The sequence below is a fragment of the Pseudophryne corroboree genome, chromosome 10 (assembly GCF_028390025.1).
Source record: "Pseudophryne corroboree isolate aPseCor3 chromosome 10, aPseCor3.hap2, whole genome shotgun sequence".
Taxonomy (NCBI): Eukaryota; Metazoa; Chordata; class Amphibia; order Anura; family Myobatrachidae; genus Pseudophryne; species Pseudophryne corroboree.
In genome coordinates, this window is record NC_086453.1 from 360,573,484 (window position 1) to 360,592,491 (window position 19,008).

A 19,008-nucleotide genomic window follows, 5' to 3' on the forward strand; every position below is an offset into this window, starting at 1 on the left:
ATTTTTGTGAGGGCAGTTTCAGTGGAGTGGAAAGTATGAAAACCAGACTGGAATGGGTCAAGCAGTGAGAGGGAAGACAGAAAGGCAGCAAGGTGGTTGTATACATTACGTTCAAGGAGTTTGGAGGCCAAGGACTTGGCTAAGATATTTTGCCAGAGGGGGTACCATATAAACAAAGATCACATGCTAGCCAGTATAGACATCAAATCCCTCTACACCATCAGCATTCATCTACAGGGAATGGAAGCCATCATTTTTTTTCAGACTAGAGTAAAGACATCGGACTTCCATAAGTCAATTCTGGATCTACTAGAATTCATATTAAACAGGAATTATTTTGTTTTCAATAATACATTTTTCCTCCAAACCAGGACATTGCATGCGCAATCATTTATGCAAATCTGTTCATATGGTGGTAGGAACATGTTTATGTCTTCAATCAGATGCGTCTAAATGGGGGGGGGGGGCAAGGGGGCAGCTCGCTACCTTCAAATATGAGAGAGGCGCCGATACTGGAGGAGAAGGGGAGCCGCTGCTGCACCTTACACCACCTCCTCCTCCGTAGTGCAGTGGCTCCTGCAGCTGCTTCCCCATGGTCCCTGCGGCCGGACGTCGGACTCACCACGACTATCCCATGGTGCTGTACCCAGGCCCGGTCCTACGCATATACCGACTACGTGGCTGCGTAGAGCGCTGGACCTTTGAGGGCACAATGAAGTCACTCATTCTCGGGTGTGCGCCGCCCGCATCCTGCCGCTCCCCACCCGCCGCTTACCACTTTCCGCCCGCTTCTCATCTCTCATTACCCGACGCTCACCTCTCTCCACCCACAATGATCCGCCTCCTGAGTGACTGTTCTGTCTCCACAGCCCTCCAGGGAACAGGGGGAGGGAGACAGTACAGCGTCTACTACCAAGGGGGAGCTGGAGCTGTTACCTGTAGATCAAAGGTATGTGTAGCTCCCCTGTACAATGTGTCAGTGTGCCCCTGGCTGCTGCTATATGTATGTGAGTGTGTCAGTGTGGCCTTTTTGCAATCTATGTAACATGTATAAGCGGCTCCTCTGTGGCGTAACGTGTATAAGTGTCTCCTCTGCGGTGTAACGTGTGTAAGCGGCTCTTCTGTGGTGTAACGTGTATAAGTGTCTCCTCTGCGGTGTAATGTGTATAAGCATCTCCTCTGCGGTGTAACGTGTTTAAGCGGCTCCTCTGTGGTGTATCGTGTGTAAGCGGCTCCTCTGTGGTGTAACGCATATAAGCGGCTCCTCTGTGGTGTAACATGTATAAGCGGCTCCTCTGTGGTGTGACGTGTGTAAGCGGCTCCTCTGTGGCGTAACGTGTATAAGCGGCTCCTCTGTGGTGTAACATGTACAAGCGGCTCCTCTGTGGCGTAACGTGTATAAGCGGCTCCTCTGTGCTGTAACATGTATAAGCGGCTCCTCTGTGGTGTAACATGTATAAGCGGCTCCTCTGTGGCTTAATGTGTATAAGAATATCCTCTGTGGTGTAATATGTATAAGTGGCTCTTCTGTGGTGTATCGCGTAAAAGTGGCTCTTCTGTGGTGTAACGCGTATAAGTGGCTCCTCTGTGGTGTAACATGTATAAGCGGCTCCTCTGTGGTGTAACGCGTGTATATTCCACTAACCACTAAAGGGTGCCAAAATATATACTCTCATACCAAAAAAATTAGTCTCGGGATGACCCTGGCTGTACCATTGGCGGCCACCTCTTCTCCTCCCACCGTACCGCCTCTTTCCATCTCCTGCGGCTGATGACTCCTGGCCTCCTCCATAGTACTCCTCGAGGTAGGGGCGCCAAACTGAGATTCAAGCTTGCCGACCCCAACCAAAATACGTTCCTCACTACAAAATATGTAACTTTCCACCACCAATACAAAATTACCTGAAGGGTGAGTTTATAAGAATATGGAGAAAGTGCTACAATGATCTAACCTTTAAAATTCAAAGCAAGGACTTGGCTAAGATATTATGCTAGGAGGTACCGTAATATACTGATCAAAAAAGCCCAATACATGGTTGCCAAAACAGCAAGGGACTCACTTATCTTCACTCATAAAAAATACTGCTGAGAAACAAAATGAAGGTTTATTGATAACTACTGTAACAAATGGAAAGATTTGAAGGACTACAATCATCATCACCGTGATCTCTTAGGTATTATTTTTATTATATTATTTGTTTATGTGCTTTCTCTTTTTTTTCTTTTCTATTTCTAATTTATTTTTTTATCTTCCTTCTCTTTTTCCCTTTTTCTTCTTTTTTTATTCCCCGCCTGCTTCCACTCTCTCTCACAATTATATTCTGGTTGGCATATATCTGTTATTAGTATTCTACTTTCACTGTTCAAACTTTAATTATTTTTTTCAAACAAATGACTATGGCTTTGAATTTTAAGTCCACTATGGCAGGCCCAATATCTGTATACAGTATATGTTTGCACTAGAAATATGTTAATTAAATTGCTTAAATATTTTACAATATTTAAATACAAATTAAAAAATAATTAGTATGATGATTTATTCTGCTTTAGGAGATGATCGCACTGTCTCCTGCATTCCCATGACAGCTACTGAGGCTGATAAACCATCATGTGATAACACGGATATCCTGGTTACTGATAAATATACATAACTGGATCCTAGTGAATATAAACAGAATTCCTGAGCAAGTAAATTAATAGACGTGAGCGGCAGACAGCCTGTGACACAGTAATACAAGATGGATTCCAGCACCCATAAATTCTATCCTGTACACGGCTTTGATTCTAGAGAACATCTGGAAACATATTTATCTAGCAAACCAGACATGGTATTTGGAGACGATTTCATAAAATTTCCAATAGAATGTTTACACCGTGCATTCAGTGAGGGTATGTATATTATACTGACAGTAGGTATACTATACTGTCCAACTTACCTTAGTGTGAGTGATTGCATGTATATGATTGTGTGTTAGGGAATTTACACTGTATTCTCTAATGGAGCAGGGACTGATGTACATGACAAATATATCCTCTGTACAGCGCTGTATAAAATGCTTGGACTATATAAATAAATTGTAATAATTATACTTTATGATGGAGCAAAGATTGTATATTTCTATGCAGTTGTTAAAGTCAAGAATTACTTTTTTAATTTGCTAAAGGCAATGCCTATGACTCTTTCTTTGATGATGGAACATGACTGTGTACAGTACATACTGATTGCCATTGAGTGTTAGGAATATGCATTACATCATTATATCTGTCCACTGACATGTCTATGTAACATACAGTACTGTACTGACATGTTAAGTTGTTCTTGCGCTATAGTGTATTTCAATGGAGACCTCTCACATGTGCAATGGGGATTCGATTCTTGCACTATAGTATTTTACTTGACACCTCATGCATGCGCAACAGTGATTTTTAAAAGCAAAATCTGGTGGATGATCACTAGTATTACACTCAACAGTAATGCCAAACGCCAGAGATGGATTGATGAGCAAGGCTCCATCTGTATGCATTCAGGGCCGGTTCTTGCCCTTGTGGCGCCCCGGGCAAAAGTCAGGGGCGTGGCATAATGAGGGGCGTGGTCAGTCACGCCCCCATTTGTAGCGCAGCTGAAAGGAAATAAAAAAAAAAACAAAGTATACTTACTATACCCCGCTCCTGATTCCAGACCTGCAGGCCTCCCCCCGGTGCTGCTCTTCTCCTCGGATCTATGGGAGAGACGTCAGTAATGATGTCTCCCCCATAGCACAGCATAGGCACTAGAGGTCAATTATGACCCCTAGCATCTGTGCTACAATGCTGTGCGGTGCGTGATGATGTCATCGCGCACCGCACAGCAAAGGTCCTCTCCATGAAGGGAAACTAGACGCATAGCGTCTGATTCCCTTCACAGCGGGGGGGTCCAGCGCCACGAAGGGAAATTAGACGCGTAGCGTCTGGTTCCCTTCTCACAGCGGGGGAGGCACAGTGCAGGGGCACTGCTGGGGGGCACTCTGCACAGTGGCGGATCTTGCCATGGTGTGGCGCCCTCCGGATGGCGCCGGCACCATACGGAAGGCGGCACCCCGCGCAAAAGTCCTGCTTGCCTGTGGCAAGATAAGCCACTGTATGCATTACATCATTAGATCTGCCCACTTACATACTGTAATTACAGTGTATTGAGTGAGGATTGAAGAACCCTGTGTAATCACACTGTCAGATGACAATGACTAGAAGGGCAAATTGAGCACTTGAAATGGCCTCAGACAAGACCAACTAAAAAGTAGGTGGGGTTGACCAGGGCCAAAACTAGGATTTTTGTCATCCAGGACAAGGCAGCAATTTGGCACCCCCTTTCTGACATAAAATAAATACCATTCCTCTTCCCTACCACACATTATACAGGAGAGAGTGCACTGCAAAAAGAGGGGTCTTACATTATGGTGGGAAGATCCCTGGCATCGATGATTCCCCCATGTCTTACAGTTGGGTGGGAGGATCCCTGGCATCCATGACAATCCTAGATCTTACTCCAGGGTCACAGGATCCCCAGCTGCACAGCACCAGACTCCAAGACATGATGCAGGATCTCCTCACCTATGTGTAGCCACCAGCTCATGTGCAAGCTACTGTAACTCACCAGCTGGTTCCCTTGTCAGATGTAATTTCTGTTTACACCATCTGGGTCCCCCCTCAGAGCTTGAAGTCAGGGCAGTGGCAGAAACAGGGCCACCATGATGCTACCAGAGAAGGATGTGGGACTGTACCATCGCTAGGGAGTACGGAGTAGAAGATAGTTTAAGTAAGAGAAGGCAAATCACATGAGGGTAAAGGGTCCTGCTCATGAGAGATTACATTCTAAATGGGAGGGGCAGATAGACAAGGGTAATACAGTTGGGGTAAATAGTGAGTGTACAAAAGAAGGCCTAGGAGGAGAGTTTTCTGGGTTTTCTAAAGATGTAAAGAAACGGGTGCAGGTTGTCCAGTTTATGCACCCCTTTAGCAGCATGGTCCCCATAACAGAATGAAAAGCAATGCTCATAAAAATTCCTACCTAGTGTAGAGCTGAGATGGGAAGGGCTGGCAAAACATATGTGGAGCCCAGAAGATACAGGGGGTGTGGCCAAATCCTGATGGTTTGGCCATGCACCTCTAAAAAATGAATAAGGAACACTATGCATACAATATGGACAGGAGCATTCATCCTACTCACCAGCTGGCCCAGGGCTCTGCCAGTACCCTCGTACAAGCCTGTGCCCAGGTAATGAGTTTCTAAATCTGTTTTTGAAGTGCTACAATGTAGCAGCACACTTTGTTTCCATGCCAAGTTCTGTTGTTCTTCACATACAGACTCATTTGCACACAGATATACAAGTGTTACATATCATATTACTCAGCACAGTCTCCTGGAATGTGCTAGGTGCATTGCATTGTAATAGACACTAGCAGAGGGAACTGATAACTCATAAACACTAGAGATGAGCGGGTTCGGTTCCTCGGAATCCGAACCCGCCCGAACTACAGTTTTTTTTACACGGGGCCGAGCGACTCGGATCTTCCCGCCTTGCTCGGTTAACCCGAGCGCGCCCGAACGTCATCATCCCGCTGTCGGATTCTCGCGAGGCTCGGATTCTATCGCGAGACTCGGATTCTATATAAGGAGCCGCGCGTCGCCGCCATTTTCACACGTGCATTGAGATTGATAGGGAGAGGACGTGGCTGGCGTCCTCTCCGTTTAGAGTGACTAGTACTAGAGAGAGACACAAATTTTGGGGAGCATATAGGAGGAGTACTACTTGCTGCTGATAGTGTGACCAGTGACCAGTGCCACCAGTTTAATTAATCCATTCTCTGCCTGAAAAAAAACGATACACAGTGTGACACAGTCACACATAGCATATCTGTGCTCAGCCCAGTGTGCTGCATCATATACTGTATATCATTATCTGACTGCTGAGTGCTCACTGCTCACACAGCTTAATTGTGGGGGAGACTGGGGAGCAGTTATAGCAGGAGTACATATTTTAAGTACAGTGCACACTTTTGCTGCCAGAGTGCCACTGCCAGTGTGACTGACCAGTGACCACTGACCACCAGTATTGTGATTGTCTGCTGACCACCAGTATATTGTGATTGTCTGCCTGAAAAAGTTAAACACTCGTCGTGTGGTGTTTTTATAAACGCATTCTGCAGACAGTGTCCAGCAGGTCCGTCATTACATAATATATACCTGTCCGGCTGCAGTACTAGTGTGATATATATATATATTTTAATTTTATCTCATTATCATCCAGTCTATATTAGCAGCAGACACAGTACGGTAGTCCACGGCTGTAGCTACCTCTGTGTCGGCAGTCGCTCGTCCATCCATAATTGTATACCACCTAACCGTGGTTTTTTTTTTTCTATCTTCTTGATACTAGTAGCTTACTTTAGGAGTCTGCAGTGCTGACAGACAGTGTCCAGCAGGTCCGTCATTACATAATATATACCTGTCCGGCTGCAGTACTAGTGATATATATATATATATTTTAATTTTATCTCATTATCATCCAGTCTATATTAGCAGCAGACACAGTACGGTAGTCCACGGCTGTAGCTACCTCTGTGTCGGCAGTCGCTCGTCCATCCATAATTGTATACCACCTACCCGTGTTTTTTTTTTTTTTCTATCTTCTTGATACTAGTAGCTTACTTTAGGAGTCTGCAGTGCTGACAGACAGTGTCCAGCAGGTCCGTCATTACATAATATATACCTGTCCGGCTGCAGTACTAGTGTGATATATATATATATATTTTAATTTTATCTCATTATCATCCAGTCTATATTAGCAGCAGACACAGTACGTTAGTCCACGGCTGTAGCTACCTCTGTGTCGGCAGTCGCTCGTCCATCCATAATTGTATACCACCTACCCGTGGTTTATTTTTTTTTCTATCTTCTTGATACTAGTAGCTTACTTTAGGAGTCTGCAGTGCTGACAGACAGTGTCCAGCAGGTCCGTCATTACATAATATATACCTGTCCGGCTGCAGTACTAGTGTGATATATATATATATATTTTAATTTTATCTCATTATCATCCAGTCTATATTAGCAGCAGACACAGTACGGTAGTCCACGGCTGTAGCTACCTCTGTGTCGGCAGTCGCTCGTCCATCCATAATTGTATACCACCTACCCGTGGTTTTTTTTCTTTTCTATCTTCTTGATACTAGTAGCTTACTTTAGGAGTCTGCAGTGCTGACAGACAGTGTCCAGCAGGTCCGTCATTACATAATATATACCTGTCTGGCTGCAGTACTAGTGTGATATATATATATATTTTAATTTTATCTCATTATCATCCAGTCTATATTAGCAGCAGACACAGTACGGTAGTCCACGGCTGTAGCTACCTCTGTGTCGGCAGTCGCTCGTCCATCCATAATTGTATACCACCTACCCGTGGTTTATTTTTTTTTCTATCTTCTTGATACTAGTAGCTTACTTTAGGAGTCTGCAGTGCTGACAGACAGTGTCCAGCAGGTCCGTCATTACATAATATATACCTGTCCGGCTGCAGTACTAGTGTGATATATATATATATATTTTAATTTTATCTCATTATCATCCAGTCTATATTAGCAGCAGACACAGTACGGTAGTCCACGGCTGTAGCTACCTCTGTGTCGGCAGTCGCTCGTCCATCCATAAGTATACTAGTATCCATCCATCTCCATTGTTTACCTGAGGTGCCTTTTAGTTGTGCCTATTAAAATATGGAGAACAAAAATGTTGAGGTTCCAAAATTAGGGAAAGATCAAGATCGACTTCCACCTCGTGCTGAAGCTGCTGCCACTAGTCATGGCCGAGACGATGAAATGCCAGCAACGTCGTCTGCCAAGGCCGATGCCCAATGTCATAGTACAGAGCATGTAAAATCCAAAACACCAAATATCAGTAAAAAAAGGACTCAAAAATCTAAAATAAAATTGTCGGAGGAGAAGCGTAAACTTGCCAATATGCCATTTACCACACGGAGTGGCAAGGAACGGCTGAGGCCCTGGCCTATGTTCATGGCTAGTGGTTCAGCTTCACATGAGGATGGAAGCACTCAGCCTCTCGCTAGAAAAATGAAAAGACTCAAGCTGGCAAATGCACCGCAAAGAACTGTGCGTTCTTCGAAATCCCAAATCCACAAGGAGAGTCCAATTGTGTCGGTTGCGATGCCTGACCATCCCAACACTGGACGTGAAGAGCATGCGCCTTCCACCATTTGCACGCCCCCTGCAAGTGCTGGAAGGAGCACCCGCAGTCCAGTTCCTGATAGTCAGATTGAAGATGTCAGTGTTGAAGTACACCAGGATGAGGAGGATATGGGTGTTGCTGGCGCTGGGGAGGAAATTGACAAGGAGGATTCTGATGGTGAGGTGGTTTGTTTAAGTCAGGCACCCGGGGAGACACCTGTTGTCCGTGGGAGGAATATGGCCGTTGACATGCCTGGTGAAAATACCAAAAAAATCAGCTCTTCGGTGTGGAAGTATTTCAACAGAAATGCGGACAACATTTGTCAAGCCGTGTGTTGCCTTTGTCAAGCTGTAATAAGTAGGGGTAAGGGCGTTAACCACCTCGGAACATCCTCCCTTATACGTCACCTGCAGCGCATTCATAATAAGTCAGTGACAAGTTCAAAAACTTTGGGCGACAGCGGAAGCAGTCCACTGACCAGTAAATCCCTTCCTCTTGTAACCAAGCTCACGCAAACCACCCCACCAACTCCCTCAGTGTCAATTTCCTCCTTCCCCAGGAATGCCAATAGTCCTGCAGGCCATGTCACTGGCAATTCTGACGAGTCCTCTCCTGCCTGGGATTCCTCCGATGCATCCTTGCGTGTAACGCCTACTGCTGCTGGCGCTGCTGTTGTTGCTGCTGGGAGTCGATGGTCATCCCAGAGGGGAAGTCGTAAGCCCACTTTTACTACTTCCACCAAGCAATTGACTGTCCAACAGTCCTTTGCGAGGAAGATGAAATATCACAGCAGTCATCCTGTTGCAAAGCGGATAACTGAGGCCTTGACAACTATGTTGGTGTTAGACGTGCGTCCGGTATCCGCCGTTAGTTCACAGGGAACTAGACAATTTCTTGAGGTAGTGTGCCCCCGTTACCAAATACCATCTAGGTTCCACTTCTCTAGGCAGGCGATACCGAGAATGTACACGGACGTCAGAAAAAGACTCACCGGTGTCCTAAAAAATGCAGTTGTACCCAATGTCCACTTAACCACGGACATGTGGACAAGTGGAGCAGGGCAGGGTCAGGACTATATGACTGTGACAGCCCACTGGGTAGATGTATGGACTCCCGCCGCAAGAACAGCAGCGGCGGCACCAGTAGCAGCATCTCGCAAACGCCAACTCTTTCCTAGGCAGGCTACGCTTTGTATCACCGGTTTCCAGAATACGCACACAGCTGAAAACCTCTTACGGCAACTGAGGAAGATCATCGCGGAATGGCTTACCCCAATTGGACTCTCCTGTGGATTTGTGGCATCGGACAACACCAGCAATATTGTGTGTGCATTAAATATGGGCAAATTCCAGCACGTCCCATGTTTTGCACATACCTTGAATTTGGTGGTGCAGAATTTTTTTAAAAACGACAGGGGCGTGCAAGAGATGCTGTCGGTGGCCAGAAGAATTGCGGGACACTTTCGGCGTACAGGCACCACATACAGAAGACTGGAGCAACACCAAAAACGCCTGAATCTGCCCTGCCATCATCTGAAGCAAGAAGTGGTAACGAGGTGGAATTCAACCCTATATATGCTTCAGAGGTTGGAGGAGCAGCAAAAGGCCATTCAAGCCTATACAATTCAGCACGATATAGGAGGTGGAATGCACCTGTCTCAAGCGCAGTGGAGAATGATTTCAACGTTGTGCAAGGTTCTGCTGCCCTTTGAACTTGCCACACGTGAAGTCAGTTCAGACACTGCCAGCCTGAGTCAGGTCATTCCCCTCATCAGGCTTTTGCAGAAGAAGCTGGAGACATTGAAGGAGGAGCTAACACAGAGCGATTCCGCTAGGCATGTGGGACTTGTGGATGGAGCCCTTAATTCGCTTAACAAGGATTCACGGGTGGTCAATCTGTTGAAATCAGAGCACTACATTTTGGCCACCGTGCTCGATCCTAGATTTAAAACCTACCTTGGATCTCTCTTTCCGGCAGACACAAGTCTGCTGGGGTTCAAAGACCTGCTGGTGAGAAAATTGTCAAGTCAAGCGGAACGCGACCTGTCAACATCTCCTCCTTCACATTCTCCCGCAACTGGGGGTGCGAGGAAAAGGCTCAGAATTCCGAGCCCACCCGCTGGCGGTGCTGCAGGGCAGTCTAGAGCGACTGCTGATGCTGACATCTGGTCCGGACTGAAGGACCTGACAACGATTACGGACATGTCGTCTACTGTCACTGCATATGATTCTCTCCCCATTGAAAGAATGGTGGAGGATTATATGAGTGACCGCATCCAAGTAGGCACGTCAGACAGTCCGTACTTATACTGGCAGGAAAAAAAGGCAATTTGGAGGCCCTTGCACAAACTGGCTTTATTCTACCTAAGTTGCCCTCCCACAAGTGTGTACTCCGAAAGAGTGTTTAGTGCCGCCGCTCACCTTGTCAGCAATCGGCGTACGAGGTTACTTCCAGAAAATGTGGAGAAGATGATGTTCATTAAAATTAATTATAATAAATTCCTCCGTGGAGATATTGACCAGCAGCAATTGCCTCCACAAAGTACACAGGGAGCTGAGATGGTGGATTCCAGTGGGGACGAATTGATAATCTGTGAGGAGGGGGATGTACACGGTGATATATCGGAGGATGATGATGAGGTGGACATCTTGCCTCTGTAGAGCCAGTTTGTGCAAGGAGAGATTAATTGCTTCTTTTTTGGTGGGGGTCAAAACCAACCCGTCATTTCAGTCACAGTCGTGTGGCAGACCCTGTCACTGAAATGATGGGTTGGTTAAAGTGTGCATGTCCTGTTTATACAACATAAGGGTGGGTGGGAGGGCCCAAGGACAATTCCATCTTGCACCTCTTTTTTCTTTAATTTTTCTTTGCGTCATGTGCTGTTTGGGGAGTATTTTTTTGAAGGGCCATCCTGCGTGACACTGCAGTGCCACTCCTAGATGGGCCAGGTGTTTGTGTCGGCCACTAGGGTCGCTTAGCTTACTCACACAGCTACCTCATTGCGCCTCTTTTTTTCTTTGCGTCATGTGCTGTTTGGGGAGTGTTTTTTGGAAGGGCCATCCTGCGTGACACTGCAGTGCCACTCCTAGATGGGCCAGGTGTTTGTGTCGGCCACTAGGGTCGCTTAGCTTACTCACACAGCTACCTCATTGCGCCTCTTTTTTTCTTTGCGTCATGTGCTGTTTGGGGAGTGTTTTTTGGAAGGGCCATCCTGCGTGACACTTCAGTGCCACTCCTAGATGGGCCAGGTGTTTGTGTCGGCCACTAGGGTCGCTTAGCTTACTCACACAGCTACCTCATTGCGCCTCTTTTTTTCTTTGCGTCATGTGCTGTTTGGGGAGTGTTTTTTGGAAGGGCCATCCTGCGTGACACTGCAGTGCCACTCCTAGATGAGCCAGGTGTTTGTGTCGGCCACTAGGGTCGCTTAGCTTACTCACACAGCTACCTCATTGCGCCTCTTTTTTTCTTTGCGTCATGTGCTGTTTGGGGAGTGTTTTTTGGAAGGGCCATCCTGCGTGACACTGCAGTGCCACTCCTAGATGGGCCAGGTGTTTGTGTCGGCCACTAGGGTCGCTTAGCTTACTCACACAGCTACCTCATTGCGCCTCTTTTTTTCTTTGCGTCATGTGCTGTTTGGGGAGTGTTTTTTTGGAAGGGCCATCCTGCGTGACACTGCAGTGCCACTCCTAGATGGGCCAGGTGTTTGTGTCGGCCACTAGGTTCGCTTAGCTTACTCACACAGCTACCTCATTGCGCCTCTTTTTTTCTTTGCGTCATGTGCTGTTTGGGGAGTGTTTTTTGGAAGGGCCATCCTGCGTGACACTGCAGTGCCACTCCTAGATGGGCCAGGTGTTTGTGTCGGCCACTAGGGTCGCTTATCTTACTCACACAGCTACCTCATTGCGCCTCTTGTTTTCTTTGCGTCATGTGCTGTTTGGGGAGTGTTTTTTGGAAGGGCCATCCTGCGTGACACTGCAGTGCCACTCCTAGATGGGCCAGGTGTTTGTGTCGGCCACTAGGGTCGCTTAGCTTACTCACACAGCTACCTCATTGCGCCTCTTTTTTTCTTTGCGTCATGTGCTGTTTGGGGAGTGTTTTTTGGAAGGGCCAGCCTGCGTGACACTGCAGTGCCACTCCTAGATGGGCCAGGTGTTTGTGTCGGCCACTAGGGTCGCTTAGCTTACTCACACAGCTACCTCATTGCGCCTCTTTTTTTCTTTGCGTCATGTGCTGTTTGGGGAGTGTTTTTTGGAAGGGCCATCCTGCGTGACACTGCAGTGCCACTCCTAGATGGGCCAGGTGTTTGTGTCGGCCACTAGGGTCGCTTAGCTTACTCACACAGCTACCTCATTGCGCCTCTTTTTTTCTTTGCGTCATGTGCTGTTTGGGGAGTGTTTTTTGGAAGGGCCATCCTGCTTGACACTGCAGTGCCACTCCTAGATGGGCCAGGTGTTTGTGTCGGCCACTAGGGTCGCTTATCTTACTCACACAGCTACCTCATTGCGCCTCTTTTTTTCTTTGCGTCATGTGCTGTTTGGGGAGTGTTTTTTGGAAGGGCCATCCTGCGTGACACTGCAGTGCCACTCCTAGATGGGCCAGGTGTTTGTGTCGGCCACTAGGGTCGCTTAGCTTAGTCATCCAGCGACCTTGGTGCAAATTTTAGGACTAAAAATAATATTGTGAGGTGTGAGGTGTGAGGTGTTCAGAATTGACTGAAAATGAGTGGAAATTATGTTTTTTGAGGTTAATAATACTTTGGGATCAAAATGACCCCCAAATTCTATGATTTAAGCTGTTTTTAGTGTTTTTTTAAAAAAAACACCCAAATCCAAAACACACCCAAATCCGACAAAAAAAATTCGGTGAGGTTTTGCCAAAACGCGGTCGAACCCAAAACACGGCCGCGGAACTGAACCCAAAACCAAAACACAAAACCCGAAAAATTTCAAGTGCACATCTCTAATAAACACCAGGCATCAGTGATATCTAAGTGTGCATGTTTCCTAAGAGATAACATTATGGCACATTATGGACACTTCTGAGGTCTGTAAATGTCTGTTTGTACAGTATATGCTGGAAAATTGGCTCCAGTTTCTGGAAATGCTGATCAAAGAAGTACTTACATACCTCATACATTACAGTGAAGCAGCAACAGGTGTGTTGTGAGGAAGTGGCTTACCTGTATCTAGGGATGTGTGGATTCTCACTTGTTTTGGATGACCAATAAGATAAATCTGGATAAATCCAAACTTGAAATAAATTTGGCAAAAAGAAAAAGAAAATCTGAACATCTCTTACCAGTAACAGGACATTACAGAATTATGCATAGTAGAGTACTGTAGATACTACATATTATATTACACTCTGTAATCACTGGGATCTTTCCCTGCAGGTCACATTAAGGGAGACCTTTTGATTGATATCAGTCCTGGATCCATCATATATCATCTCTATACAGCCAGTGGATATTTCAAACAGATCCTTGTGCTGAAGTGCTCTGAGCAATGTATTACGGAGCTGAACAAATGGATTAACACACGTACTGGAGCGTTTGATTGGTCTCACATAATGGAATATATTACATGCACAGAAGGAAACAGGTAAGAAAACATATTTTCCAAAACATCTATCAAGTGTAACCCCAGTGTCAGTACTCAGTAACCTATTCCAAATGCTTTACACTGGGAGTCATTTAGCCTTGGGATGAAAGAAATATCTATTGTACAGCTCATGCCATTGGGGGTAATTCAGATCTGATCGCTGCTGTGCGTTTTTGGACAGAGGGCGATCAGATCCTAACTATGCATGTGTATGCACTGCAATGCGCATGGGTGTCGGGCAACAACAACGGGGATCATCGGTCAGCGATGGTGCGAAAAATCCATTCCTACGGGCGTTCGCAAGGTGATTGACAGGAGGAAACCATTTGTTTGTTGTAACTGACCGTTTACTGGGAGTGTTCTGGAAAACGCAGGCGTTCCCAATCATTTTCAGGGAGGGCGTCTGACGTCGGCTCCGGCCCCGATCAGCCTGATTCTATCACACTGGAAGAGTAAGTCTTGGGCTGCGCAGGGACTGCATACACAGAATTTTAGCAGCTCGGCGTACACATAGCATCACACACTTGCAAGGTGAAAATACACTCCTCCTGTAGGCGACAACTATCTGAATACAGGACTGCAAAAAATGCAGTCCTCGATTAGATCTGAATGACCTCCATGGTCTCCTGTTATATGTATTTAAACAGACTTAGCTAATATTACTAAACCCATTACTGTGTAACTCTTTCTTTTGAAATAAACAACTTGCCCAAATCCCTGGGTTTCAACTTCATTCATCGCCTAAATCCATATGGATTCTTCTTCTCTTCTTTCCTGAAGTAGAGCAATAGGTAAAAATAAAAAAAAAACCTTTACTGAGGGACATGAAGTTGCTCTTTGCAGAGTATGGACATGAATTAATAAAAAGGAGCCATAGAGCACATACCCGTCGTGAGTCTGGCTGCAGTATGGCAAACCTTTTCTGTTGGCTGTACGTTTTTGACCTCTTGTGGTTAATGAATGAACATATTGTTAAGTCAGATCATTAAAGTACTGGCATCTACTTTTATAGGTGGGATGCAGCCAGTGGCAGGCTGGGGGAATGGTGCCATCTGCTGTTTTAGCTCCTGGGCCACCTGCAGCTACAATCTGCTTGCACATGGCCAGCTGTGAGAGGCAGGAAGGAGGTAGGTGGAAATGATGCTCCTTTCCTGGCCGCTCTGCACTATAACACAATAAGAGAAACTGGCAAGGCAGCACCACCTCCCTGAGATCCTCTCTCACTGACAGTCAGGTGTGACTATGCATGTGCATTGGGTTACTGTGTGCCGCTGCTGGGGAGCTTGCCATCATCAGACAAGAAGAGCTGAGCAGCAACAGAAGACTAGGCAAAAGTAGAGCAGGTAAGCTTGTGCTGCTGAGGGGTGGTTATTGGAGGAACCAGGGAGATTGTTGTGGACTGTGTGGGGGAGAGATAGAGTGCTGTGGGGTGGACACTGAGGGGACCTGAGTTGAGTTGATGTGTGGTGGTTGTTGAAGGGGGAGTTCATTGAAGGGAGATGCTGTGAGGTGGGCATTGAAAGGGTTAGGGAGTGATGTGAAATGGACAATGTAAGGGGTGCTGGTGTGGGGTGGAGGGGGAGTTCTATGATAGATGGACATAAAAAGGGATGGGGTACTATGACATGGACATGAAAGGAGGGTGAGGGCCAAGTGGTGTGCATTGGAGGGGCAAGGGGGTCTGTAAGGTAGCTATTAAAGGTGGGGAATGCTTGGGAAGGACAGTGAAGGCTCCGATAGTAGAGGAAAGGGGAGGGCTGTGAGGTGAACTTTAAAAAGGGTCAAGGGTGACACATGATAGACATTGAAGGAGAAAGTGAATGATGTAAGGGGACAGTGAGGGTGTCTCTGAGGTGAACAGTAAGTGCTGTTGTTGGTACAGTGAGGCCAGTGTGTGCTGTGTGGTCAGTGAGTGGACTGTGGGGGAGGGGTCAGTGGGTGAGATATGAGGTCAGTGAGTGCTGCAAGAGGCTCAGTGTTATATGGAAGGAACAGACTGAGACCGAGAGCTATAGAGGGGGGTAATGAGAGACAGCTTTGGAGGGTAAAATTGAGGATATATGCAGGGAGGACTAAGGGGCCTATTTATCACCATCAGTTCCTTGGATGCAGATGTCATCTGACAAAATTGTACAAACTCGCAATGTGATAATTGATTACATGGCAGGGATGTATCAATGATCTCATGCAGGGACAGAGCTTGCGAGTAAGCTCTGTTCCTGCGATGACACTCCGCAGCATCATAGGGGTATTTTTCATAAAAAAAACGATGTCCTGCTGTGCATGCTCCACCCCTGCCAAAAGGGCAGAGAAACCTGGGCACATGGCTACCTACCACAGTGCTGTCCTGTGATCTCGCCAGCCTCAGCAGGCAAAATTATCACAGGAGACGTTGCTTTTTTTTCACATTTTTTTTAGGTAAATTCGGCCTCATCGCATTTTTCATTATAAGTATGGGGAATGCGATGTGGCTTACTAAAAAAAAGTACAGTAAATTAAAGGGTATGGAGTAGTTTTTCATGAAAACTGCGCCAAATGCCCTTTAATACATTCAGGTGATACTAAAATAATGTGAAAGGGTGTGAAAACAGAAAACACCCCTCTTCACATTATTTTAGTAAAAATAATGGCCCTCATTCCGAGTTGATCGGTCGCAATGCGAATGTAGCAGAGTTACACACGCTAAGCCGCCGCCTACTGGGAGTGTATCTTAGCTTCTTAAAAGTGCGACCGAAGTAATCGCAATATTGCGATCACAAACCTCATAGCAGTTTTGGAGTAGCTTCAGACTTACTCTGCCTGTGCGATCAGTTCAGTGCTTGTCGTTCCTGGTTGACGTCACAAACACACCCAGCGTTCGCCCAGGCACTCCCACCGTTTCTCCGGCCACTCCTGCGTTTTTTCCGGAAACGGTAGCGTTTTCAGCCACACGCCCCTAAAACGCCGTGTTTCCGCCCAGTAACACCCATTTCCTGTCAATCACATTACGATCGCCGGAGCGATGAAAAAGCCGTGAGTAAAATTACTTTCTACATAGCAAAGTTACTTGGCGCAGTCGCAGTGCGAACATTGCGCATGCGTACTAAGCGGATTTTCATTGCGATGCGATGAAAAATACCGAGCGAACAACTCGGAATGAGGGCCAATGTTAATAAATGGACCTATAAATGAGGCAGCTATGGAGGGGACAGTTAGGAAAATATGTGGTACCCCACCAAAAGATCACTTTCCCTTTTCATATTCACTGTGGAATGTCTTATTTGTACTCATATATTTGTCTTATGTGTTGTTGTGGTATATTTATTTATTTATTAATATCTACAAATGCATAGAGTTCCCCTCGTACATTGGTGTCAGTGGACAGGAGTGTGCAGTGCTGAAAGTAGGGTGGTACGGGGTGATACGGAGTACCATTAGGAAATATGGTGTTGGTATTCAGTACCACCAGCTCACAGCTGGGGCATAATTTATAAGGGGCATTTTTGTGTGTGGGACATAAAATGGTGTCAGTGTCATAACTGTGTGTGGCATAATATGTAATAGGCATTACGGTGTGTGGTATAATATGTAAGGCATTACAGTGTGTGGCATAATGTTTAATGGACATTACGGTGTGTGGCATAATGTGTAATGGGCGTTACAGTGTCTGGCATAATGTGTAATAAGCATTACGATGTGTGGCATAATGTGTAATGGACATTTCGGTGTCTGGCATAATGTGTAATAAGCATTATAGTGTGTGGCATAATGAGTAATAGGCATAACAGTGTCTGACATAATGTGTAAGGGGCATCACAGTGTGTGGCATAATGTGGCCATGCCCCTATTGTCATGTATTTACCTAGTTTTGTGTGACCATGCCCCCTCATGACACGTGACCATGGACATTTTTACTATTAGTACCACTAAGAAAAAAATTCTACTTGCAGCACTGGGAGTGTGACACGTGTTATATGCACTGTACATTGGTGGCAGATGATGGGCAGGAGCAGGAGCCAGCATGTTATTGAAACTGGTAGACTATCCACGCATGCATGCCGCAACGGAACTCGTGGCCCTCTGAAAAGTTAGTTGGGGGAACTACGCACTTACCACTGGAAGGCAGTGGAGTTGTGTGCTGTGCCATCTACCACCAGGCTGGACAAGGTGTGCAGCTCTAGTAACCCCCTGTGTATGAGGCTATGAGCGGCGGGACCTTAGTGTCTCCCTGGCAGCATGAGAGAGCAGCTCCTGCTGCAGTGAGGTGTGGCTTCTCTGATTGACAGCAGCAGTGAGAGTCTGCCTTGGTGATCGGCCAGTGGGGAGGAGAGAAGGCACGGCTTTCTGGCAGTAGTCATACTATGAGGCAGTGAAAAGGCGGTAACCTCTTTACCTAAGCTATGCCAGAGGTGTGGCCCACCAGAGATTGACAGTGGAGGGAGGAGTAAGCCTAAGGGATATCTCATCTCTGTACAGCTGAGGCAGACTGTTAGACAGGGCTGGGAGCTCCATATAAGGGTATTGCTGTCTACAGGAGAGGTGGTACATTAAGCACAACACATCACACCTGCACAGCTTAGTGGAGGAGAAATAGTGATCTATCACCTATTACGTAATAAAGCTATCTTAGTCAGCACTAGTACTATTGCAGACAATGGCCCTCATTCCTTGTTGATAGCTTGTAGCAGTTTTTAGCAGCCGTGCAAATGCTAAGCCACCTCCCACTGGGAGTGTACTTTAGCTTAGCAGAAGTGCGAACAAAAAAATTGCAAAGCGGCGGCAGACTTTTTTTGTGCAGTTTTAGAGTAGCTCAATACCTACTCAGTGCTTGCGATCACTTCAGACTGTTCAGTTCCTGTCTTGACGCCACAAACACGCCCTGCGTTTGCCCAGCCACGCCTGCATTTTTCCTGGCACGCCTGCATTTTTATGAACACTCCCTGAAAACGGTCAGTTGACACCCAAAAACGCCCTCTTCCTCTCAATTACTCTGCGGCCAGCAGTGCGACTGAAAAGCTTTGCCAAACCTTGTGTGAAAAAATATCGTTCGTTGCACTTGTACAATGCTTGTGCGCATTGCGCCACATACGCATGCGCAGAAGTGCTGTTTTTTTGCCTCATCACTGCATGTCGAATGAATGCAGCTAGCAATTAACTCGGAATGACCACCAATATTCTCAGATAATACCTGGGCTGTAGTATATTGCT

The 19,008-nt window shown here is 46.3% G+C and overlaps 1 protein-coding gene across 1 annotated transcript in view; it reads left to right on the forward strand.

The window, feature by feature from the left end:
* The first annotated feature begins 2,738 nt into the window (after positions 1-2,738).
* Positions 2,739-19,008, forward strand: part of LOC134965655 (nicotinamide N-methyltransferase-like) — a 28,181-nt gene continuing 11,911 nt past the window's right edge. The window contains exons 1-2 of the mRNA XM_063941987.1: positions 2,739-2,889; positions 13,614-13,821. Coding sequence (XP_063798057.1) covers positions 2,739-2,889; positions 13,614-13,821 — 359 coding nt within the window. The remainder of the gene's footprint in view (positions 2,890-13,613; positions 13,822-19,008) is intronic.